A 10,804-nucleotide genomic window follows, 5' to 3' on the forward strand; every position below is an offset into this window, starting at 1 on the left:
GCCGACGCGTGGGATCGGACGCTTCTGTCGACCCTTCAGGACATATTGAAGCATGCAACATGGACATTTGATTGTTTTCATTTCTAAGTGCTGTACAGTACGTCAGCTAAGTACGGTGCACTTGTATGTGATGCCATAAGTTTCTCTTGTTCTCATCGTGACTATTGATTAGTACAAGGTGTACAACTTTGCTTCCGCCGATTGCCGATAGGTGGCGACAACGGTAAGTAGCGGTCGAAAGAAACAGACCGCAGATGTCGTGCAGTTAGCTTGGACCTCTGTCAACATAACCTCATCCAAACACTAGTCGACTTTTGTCTGCATCATAAAGTTGTTCTTTATTGAAAATGTCAGTTTACGAGCCTAATTCTCATCATTTGCGGGAGGTGATACGTGATTCCTTAATCGTACCACACTTACACATCATATCTTAAATACCATAAAATAGAAAGCGGAGTGGAATCATGGTTGGTAGTCACAATTTATAATTAAGACAGTTTATTGTCATTACCCCTTTAAAAAAGCTGACAATTACAAATTGTGAACGAGCCACTAGATAAAACTTTGCAAATACAGTTAGAAACCCAACGTACTCAGTACTCTAACAAACAATTGCAAATTAAGAAAACAGGTATACTTCGAAGGAGAGACAGCATTGGTCGTATATTTTTGTTTATTATCGCAAAATCGATTTTCGGTCACTTAGTGACCATCTTCAGTGCTGTAATATATAACTTAAATTAGTAAGCACTGGTGTCAATAAGCTTACGGCGATCACATAGATTTTGCGATAATAAACAAAAATATACGACCAATGCTGTCTCTCCTTCGAAGTATACCCATTATCTAGTCGTAGTGCACAGGACACTATGGAGTCGCCAATAAATAAGAAAACAGGGTTACTGACAAACTTGAGAACTTCAAACTCCCATATAGGACTTCCCTCCAAATAGATACAGTGAAACAGTTACAGGGAAAGGGTGACTTAATAACACTTGAACACTAGTGCCAAACTAAGATGCCATTACATAACATGATAGACTCACTTCAATAAAAAAAACTACAAAAGAGACATTGATCGTTAAAAAATAAATTTTTACGTGCTCAGACATATTAATAAAAAGTTACTAGAAAAAGCTGCACAAGGAACTCAGCAGATGCTCTACAGTTTAAGATTTAGCCAGTTGCCAGTCCTTAATATCTAAGAAAACAAGTTCATATAAAAACAGGCTACGTATAATATATTATAAATCTACAAGCTTAACCCGCCTAGACGGAAGGAAGATAAATAATAAACTTCGGAATGGGATATGTGAACACCTCCGGTAGTGGCCAGGTTCTTAAGCACTGCCAGGCCTAGACTTCGGATGACATTTCACTCCCCGCCAAGGCGGTGGCACAGTTAAAAGTTTCTGCCCAGATCACAAAGACATTCCAATATCTCTGAAACATAGAAACACTCGGCAGAACCTTTGACTCACTTACACATGAACAACTGTATTAACGGAGTGCAGGCTTTAAAAAGAGCAACATAAAATCATTTGATTGCAAGAGGCACAAAGCACTAGTAAAACTTCTGAGAAAATTTTCAAAAAATGGGCACCATTTAACTAGGCCAACTGAACTCTTCCATGCCGTCTTAAGGTTCGACTATGAAAGTCTCACAATAATAATAAAGTTTAAAATCTCTGAGTGCGTCGGTGAACAAACAATTACAACGACTTACTCTACATCAGGTACACAATATGAGGGAGCGGGTTCCACAGCTTCACCGCTTCTCTTCAAATTTTGTTGCCAGCGAAGTCACAGAACTTGTATCTCCAAGCTGCCCATGTCGCCAAAACGCCCAACCAATTTCACACCATAACGTGTAACGGTCACCACGCTCTTTCGGCAGCCGTTGACACTCGTCTCCCCGCTAATGTCACGAGATCTCGAGGGTTACCCGTCGAAGGCTAACAACCAACCCGCTTCGCCTGCGAAGCCGCAAGATACGACACGCGAAAAGCAAAGATAGCTTACCTCAACCACAGTCAATCTCAACGACACATGAACAAAATAAGACTGGCGCCAGCTCGCCACGGCTTAGGAGGTGTTACTGTTTTGTTTCAATATGGAGAAAACGGCGGCTGAGTCTCATCGAATGCTCTCAAGTACGTATGGTAAGGACGCTATTAGTGAAATAACGTGTGCTGAGTTGTTTCAATGCTTCACGAACTATGATTTTAACGTTGTAGACCGGCATAGTGATGGAACAGAGAATGTTTTCGAAGATGCAGAATTGGAGACATTGCTGAATGTAGACTGACGTCAAACTCAAGAAGAATTGGCACGATTAGTGGGAGTGACACAGAAAGCTATTTCAAAACGTCTCAAGGTTATGGGCATGATTCAGAAAGAAGAACTTGGGTCCCGTGTGAGCTGAAACCAAGAGACGTTGAACGGCGTTTGTGTGTTTGTGAACAGTTGCTTAAGAGGCAAAAACGGAAGGGATTTCTGCATCGCATTGTGACCGGGTATGAAAAATGGCTTTATTACGATAACCCTAAACGCAAAAAAAGATGGGGATATCCCGGCCATGCTTCCACGTCGGCGACCAAACCGATTATTCACGGCTCCAAGGTTATGCTCTGGATTTGGAGGGACCAGCTCGGTTTGTGTAATATCAGGTGTTAAAAACCAAGTGGAACAATCACAGGTGCTCGTTATCGAACGCAATTAATGCGTTTGAGCAGAGCATTAATAGACAAACGGCCACAATACAGCGAGAGGCACGATAAAGTGATTTTGCAGCACTACAACGCTTGACCCCACGTTCCAAAAGAGGTCAAAACGTACTTGGAAACGTTAAAATTGGAAGTCCTACCCCATCCGCCGTATTCTCGAGACATTGCTCCCTATGACTATCACCTGTTTAGAACAATGGCGCATGGTCTGGCTGACCAACACTTCCGATTTCATGAAGAAGTCACAAATTGGATCGATTCGTGGATCGCTTCAAAAGATGAACAATTTTTTCGACGCGGGATTCGTACACTGCCAGAAAGATGGGAGAAAGTAGTGGCCAGCGATGGAAAATACTTTGAATGACACATGTGCAACCAATTTGTTTCATTAAAGCCTCAAATGTTGGGGAAAAAATGGCGGAAGCAAAGTTGTACACTTTGTACAAACATTTTGTTTTCGTATTCAGTTTATATGAAATACATTTCATTTTGAATAAAGACGAGCATATGTCAGATTTCAGTTACCTTCCTGTAGCGCCGAAAATATGCAACTAGTTTCTGTATTCAAATTCCTTTGATTGATGGTCTTTGTGCAGTACACTTTTGGTCAGTTCGTTTTTACGCACCCTGTATAAGGAAAGGGAATGCTGAAATCCAAATATTACGTCGTCGAAAAGAAATTACAAGTAACTAAGATGACGAAACAAGGTTACAAGAAGGGAAATGTGCATGAACAAAATATGGATGGACAAGGTAGCAATGTCACTTCAGAGACGGCTAGTCACATTATTTACAGTGTTAACGCACCATCAGTACCACAACAATGAGACGAAGAACAAGGATATTTTATTTTCCTTTCATTAGGAAGAACATGATAGAAAATGGAGTTTCGCTGTCTAATAGCAGTAATGGATATTTATTTCATTCTTAGAAGTACAAGTCATCTAATAAGTAACTACGTTTCAACAGCCAACACCAATTTCATAATGAGTATATAAATGTTAATGAGTTTACGAAAAGAAATTTTAATTGGTGTTGGCTTCTAAGTCAGCCAACTTCAAACACTTTTACAGTTATAAAGGCATAATGCGTAAGGCACCAATTGTATAGGTGGGTTAGTTAGATTTCCCACAATTGTTAGTCTTTAGAATGAGTCAGGGAAATGTGGACAGTAGTTATGGTTTTACAGATTTTTCTTTCAAGTTAAAGTGATTCAGTTTTCACGTTCTCAATTATATTATGGAAGTTCAAAAACCATGAACTTTTTTTTTAATTAAGGGAAAGGTTATTTAAGAATATTTTCGTTATGTCGTCTCCCATTTTTATTGATTGCCAAATAATTAGAAGTTCACTGAATATTTAAATTCACTCTAATCTCAGCCCCATGTTCATATAACAGTTTGGTGACAATAAAGCACTGATAAGAAAAGGGAATTGTTTCGAAGAGTATTTCAATCATCGGCAAATCACGAGACACTATGTGATGCCACTGGGGACAAGCACATAGTGAGCGACGTGGGACGCTGAACAGTTGGAGGAGACGGCAACGTAGATCATTACTCAACAGAGCGGCTAGGACGTCGAGAGTGGTGGATGTAGGAGTCAAAGTTGGTGAACGATGTGGGAGAGCTGTAGAAATAGTAAGACAATAAACAATTTTAGACATAATATGCAAGATGGAGGTAACTATTGAATAACAAAATTATCGAGCTTATTATTGTATCATAGTGTGTAATGTGATGAGACAAAATACAAGCAATGTTAACACCGTATGCTAACAGTTATTGCCATAAAACAAAAGAAATAGTAATTATAGGTATCCTATTACATTTATTCATTTAGCCTATGAATCTACATCAATAAAAGACTGACGGAGTTGCCCATCACCATGAAGATAACATTGTGCATAATACATGAAGTTCAATACTTCTTGAAAGTAGGAAATAATTCAGAACACTGTTTCAAGATAAAGATTTGGGAATTTGAAGAATCAAGATTAAAGTTTGCAAGCTATAGATTCTCACACAAACATTTCAGTGCAGTCATATTACATCTGACAGATATTTTAAAAAATCCGTTCTCCAAGTGAATAACTAAAAACCAAAAATTCAGTGTTCAAAATCAGAAAAATTTAGCAAATGGCACATTTTATATGTTCCTAACATAACGTCTGTGTCACATAAACACGCTGACAGATACAAGTGTTACAAGCATATGTGACGATTACGACATTACTCGCATCTCAGCTATTGATTAATATTTCCTTAGTTCAGGGTGATGGTCAGTTAATGTTTTGGTTCACTAATTCATAACATAAAAGGGAGTCCATCACAATGTGCCGCTTGATTATGCACGTGAACCAAATTTTTAAGAGATTGACAGACATAAAGAAACGAAATATACTGTTATGTTATCAAACTAAAAGTTAAATGGAGTATCATTGTTACGCATATCAAAAGATAATATTTGATCTGAGGAATAGGACTTGGGAATTTTTGTAAGCAACGTATTTGAAAAGAAATTGATATTTTGATTTTCTGGTATTCATTAATATACCATTTTGAATGAGGTTTTTCGACTTGTGCTACGATTGAGTTAGTTCAGTTATTTCAACAGGCTCTTTCCTAAGATGTGTGTAAAATCAAATGATGCAGTATATGCACCTCACGTTTCGTGGAATTGGCTCAAGAAAACTATCTTCCCATAATACTTACCTCACCATGAATAAAAATTGGTCCCTGCTGTCAGTAAATGTTAGCAACTTTAGATGTAATTTCTAAAAAGGAAACTTACAGCAAAAATTATATTTTTTTTTTACAACCATGTGGGTGAAATCAACGGTTTGAAAAGAAGCAGAAAATCTTGACGATCTTGAATTGTAATAATGTCACATTCGCACCAACATTTCATATGTCAGAAATAAAACTGTAGAACAAAAGAATAGTTTGACAGTTTGACATCGATCAGATGAGGATCGAGGGCTCGACACCGATTTCCGAACGTTGGATGGCAGACTTACGAGAAGTATCTAACAAAATCGACATGTCTAATCAACAAACTGATCGGTTTGTCCTTGCTTGGTGCTTTGAGTAGCAACTTACACAGAAACTAAGTTACTATTGCACACAAACATGATGCTAACATATATTGGACCACCCTATCATCTCATCATAATTTCCCATACACCAGTTTAGATTATTGTTACGATTATTGGTTTAAAAATGGCTAGAATTATTCCTTGTCGAATATTAGTGTAACTCTGAAATTTTCCGTACCTAGTAGCTTAGATGTCAACAGAGATTGCAACGTAACTATAAATGTAAACACAGCCATATTTATCTAATAAAATCAGATCAACCACACTTACCAGAAAGACAGTCTTCACACCTCTCGGCGGCCCCATATTAGCCTGTGTGATTCCGAATGTATTGAGCCAGCTGTTTAAATACTTATGACTAGCCAAGAGTTTATCAAGGGACCTACCAGATAATGTTGCTATCAGAAAAATCCTTGCGCAACACTTTTGACAGCTCTTATCGAAATACCTGATGCCGTATGATGAGCAGGGAATTTACGAAAATAGTTCTAGGTTCGTAAATTGAATTTGATTATATGGAATAACTGCGTCTAGAGCACGTGATCATTGGTTTTTCGCCGGAGGTGAATAAACACTTGGCGAAAAACTGCTAATAACATTGCATGTTTTGTCGACATTTTAACGATACTAATAATTGTTTGAAGTTTTGTTACATTTTCTGTGTCATTAGATATGATTTAAAATTGAAATAATCACTCAATGAACAAGTTTTGCTCAACTTTAAAAATTTTGATCAACCTTCAAAATAACCAACGTGTTGCATCGAAGTACCAGGATTCTCAAAGCGTTCAGTCAGAAAAAAAAATTGGGAAATCATGGTCTAGAGTACTGATTTATACAGTTAAATATATGTGACATGAACTGAAATGCAGTGTTTTGTGGATCTCAAGGAAATTACACAGTTAAAAAAGTCAAGAATGATGAGGTATTTCAAAAGCTGTATGAAGGTTCTTTATTCGCAACTACGGCTACACACCAGGATAGAACACATCTCGACGTTTATAAAGGCTATATTTCCGTAATAAAGATGGACAATTACGGAGTTCCAGCTTTCGAGAAGTTATCCTCGTTTACATTCAAATCACAATCGTGGGTTGTCATAATAAAATTGAGTACACCCAAAGGATACTTCTAAAAATACTCAAAACATGACTGCTAAATGAGCCAGGCGTGACACCACCACAGTAGATGCATTACGAGATCCGGTAGATGCCAACTGTATACAACCAGTGAAGTAAACCTTAAAATCTCGTGTAATGTACTTACTTCCACCGTATACAGTCTTGCTAGCTTCCATGGGTTGTATACGCCACATCGGCCTGTTAGCAATACGCACGGGATTTTAGGTTTTACTTCAATAGTTTTATACAGTTGGTGTCTACCGAATCTCGTAATACATCCTACGTTGTACCATCCGGCCTGGCTCATTTAATAGCCATGCTTTGTTTTTACAAGCATCTTTTGCGTGTACTCAATTTTATTATAACACACCAGTATTGTGGTTTGACTTCTAACGTGGATAATTTCCCAAAAACTGGGACTCCGCAATTGACCATCTGTATTATGGAAATATAGCCATGATAAACCTGAAGATACGTATATACTGACGTGAAACCTGTGGTTAATGATAAAGCACTTTCACACAGCTGTGTGACTTTTGGAAGTACCTCATCAAGTGGCTCAAGTGGCTCTGAGCACTATGGGACTTAACATCTGAGGTCATCAGTCCACTAGAACTTAGAACTACTTAAACCTAACTAACCTAAGGACATCACACACATCCATGCCCGAGGCAGGATTCGAAACTGCGACCGTAGCGGTCGCGCGGTTCCAGACTGAAGCGCCTAGAACCGCTCGGCCACAACGGACGGCGTACGTCATCATTCTTGACATTTTACTTGTTGTAATTTTTATTATAATTTGAATGATTATTGAGTGTTGAATGTTGTTTGTCATTGTTATTCATAATGTAACAATTATTTGAATTACTTCAGTTGTTATATTGATATTTCCACGCTATTTTATTTAGTTTACGAGACAACAGTTCCCACTGCGTGCAGTATCAGTGCTGACTTCACACTGAACTTCATGGTTCTCGAGATGAAAAACCATACGAAAAGACATCTTGTAATACTTGCTAAGCGCAAAGGGGCGTAAGCAGCAAGCCGGGCTACAGTAGGGTCTCTTCAGCACTGCTACAAAGATTGGAAACAGTTCCTCCACCGAAATATTACTATCCAAGATTATTGTTTTGAAGTAGATATCATTTGCGTACTTTTCTGTGCACTTTGTGTGTTAATAAAAAGTGTCAGATTGAAAAAGTTCTGGTTTATTCCATGTGGTAAGCTGGGATTATTTGAATGAGAGATCACTTCTTTAAAAATAGGTATTCCAGACGATGTCTGACACAAGGATTTAACTTGTCAAAAAATACTTAACAGGCATCTTTCCCTCTGCTAAAGAGTATAAAACATTTGATGCCAGGTTAGTTCCTGGGGTTTACTTCGAAGTATGGGTAAGGCACGGGTAGCTCAATTAGAGGAACTTTGGCTGGGAGAGGTTTTATACCTCGATCTCGAGCACAGTTTTTGGACACCAACCAGACTTTGAGCTATTTACACTGACCAATCAGAACATTATGACCACCTACCTAATAGCCGATATGTCCATTTCTGGCACGGATAACCGCGGCGGCGCGTCATGGCATGGAAGCAACGAGGCCATGGTAGATCGCTGGAGCGAGTTCGCACACCATCTGCACACACAAGTCACGTAATTCCTGCGAATTCCGGGGAAAGGGTCGATGAGCTCTGAAGCCACATTCAATTACATCCCAGATGTGTTCGATCGGGTTCACAATTGTGAGTTGGGGGGGGGGGGGGGGAGGGGGAGGCGGCACATCAATTGGAACTCGCCACCGTATTCTTTGAACCATTCCACCACACTCCTGACTTTGTGACATTGTGATTTATCTTATAGAAAAATTCTACTGCCGTAGGGAAACATGACCTCAGGGAGGGGTTTAAGTGGTCTGAACCAGTGTACGATACTCCTTGGCCCTCACTGAGCCTTGCACGAGGTCCACTGGACTCATGGATGCCCATGTGAATGTTCCCCAGAGTATAATGGAGCCGCCGCCACCTTGTCTGCGTCCTGTAGTGCAGGTGTCAAGGATATGTTCCCCTGGAAGACGACGGATTCGCGCCCTCCCATCGGTAAGATGAAGAAGGTCTAGGTATTCATCATACCATGCAACGATCTGCCACTGCGCCAGCTTCCAGTGTCGATTGTCATATTCCCATTTCACTCGTAGTTGCCGATGTCGTGGTGTTAACAGTGGCACATGTCTCGTCGGCTGCGGAGGCCCATCGTAAGGAATGTTCGGAGCACTGTGTGATCAGATACACACGTATTCAGCCCAGCATTAAAGCCTGATATTAGTTCCACCACAGTTCGCCTCCTGTCCTGTCTGTCCCAACCTACAACATCTGTAATGAGCGATGGCCCCTCAACTTCACGACGTTTGGGCCTTGTTTTACCTTGGTTTCGTGACCTGTTGAAGATATTCACCACAGCACACCTCGAACACCCGACATGTCGTGCAGTTTCCGAAATGCTCGAGCCGAGCCACCGGGCCATCACAATCTGCTCTCGGCCAGACTCAGACTGCGCGCCTTAACCATTCTACACACGGACAGCACGCTCTCTGGTACTACGTGCACGATGCACGTGTATGACTAGCAGTCTGTCCTCGTCAGGTGGCACGCTATCGCCTGGACAGGTTTATATCGGTAAAATAGGTCGGCGATCCTAATTTTCTGGCCGAACACTGTATACTTACAATTAGTGTTTTGTAATTGTAACAGTCTAGAGATCCACTTTAGGAAACTTTCAACCATTTATGAGAAATATAGATGCGTTATTGAGAAAACTGACAAACAAGAAGAGACAGTAGTTTTTGGAGATTTCAGTGTAGATTTCTTAAAAGAATCTGATAGGAAAAATGGAGCAGAATAATTGTTTGGCTGTTACAACCGGGGTTCATGTGAAATTTTCCAGCTCGCAGCCATTAACATAGCAGGACGACGATTGATAACGGTTTTATATACAGTGCTCAGACTGAAATAATTAATGTGTTTTTTATTCATCAGTCTTCTGACTGGTTTGATGCAGCCTGCCACTAGTTGCTCTCCTGCGCCAACTTCTTCATCTCAGAGCAGCAGTTGCAACCTACGTCCTCAACTATTTGTTGGGTGTATTTCAATCTCTGTCTTCCTCTACAGTTTGAAACCTCCCATTAGAAAATTTATGAATTACTGTGCTGATAAACCTCTTACGTTATTTGATTTTCAAACAGCTGAGCGAAACTGAACGTACTCAGACATTTCTCTCTTTACTTATTCTGATCATCACTAAACTGACACACAATACTTTTTTTAGCGCAACGCAGTCTGACTTTCAATAATCCCTACAAAAGAATGGCCCTGACTAACAATAACCTATGCCTTTCATGAATCACTTAGCTCACAAAAATCTTCGTTACTCAAACTACTGCAATACAGCGAGCGCCGATACTGCCAGCTGAATAAAAGATTCTAACTACTGAAGGCACTAACTACTGATAGGCATACTTAGCAAATGAAAGATTTTGATAGAGAACAAACAACGTATTTACGTTAAAAATGTTCAAAAGTCATTATATAAATATATAAGTTCATGATATCCAGGATTACAGATTTACTCTTTCTGATGGACACACGTCAAGATCGTCCGCTCTCAAAATTCTGCCATCTCTCTCCCCACATTCACCACTGCCGGCGGCTCACCTCCAACTGCACAACGCTACGCGCTGTTCACATCCAACTGCCCAACACCACAATAGCGAATATTCCAACAATGCTAACCACCCACAGACTGCACACAGCACAGCCAGTGATTTTCATACAGAGCGCTAAATGACGTTACCAACATAAAAACCTAA

At 39.9% G+C, this 10,804-nt stretch overlaps 1 protein-coding gene across 1 annotated transcript in view; it reads right to left on the reverse strand.

The window, feature by feature from the left end:
- The window catches only part of LOC124613444, a 61,489-nt gene extending 55,360 nt beyond the window's left edge, over positions 1-6,129 (reverse strand). Inside the window, exon 1 of the mRNA XM_047142146.1 lies at positions 6,094-6,129. Coding sequence (XP_046998102.1) covers positions 6,094-6,129 — 36 coding nt within the window. The remainder of the gene's footprint in view (positions 1-6,093) is intronic.
- Positions 6,130-10,804: the final 4,675 nt, after the last annotated feature.

The sequence above is a fragment of the Schistocerca americana genome, chromosome 4 (assembly GCF_021461395.2).
Source record: "Schistocerca americana isolate TAMUIC-IGC-003095 chromosome 4, iqSchAmer2.1, whole genome shotgun sequence".
In the NCBI taxonomy this organism is placed as follows: domain Eukaryota; kingdom Metazoa; phylum Arthropoda; class Insecta; order Orthoptera; family Acrididae; genus Schistocerca; species Schistocerca americana.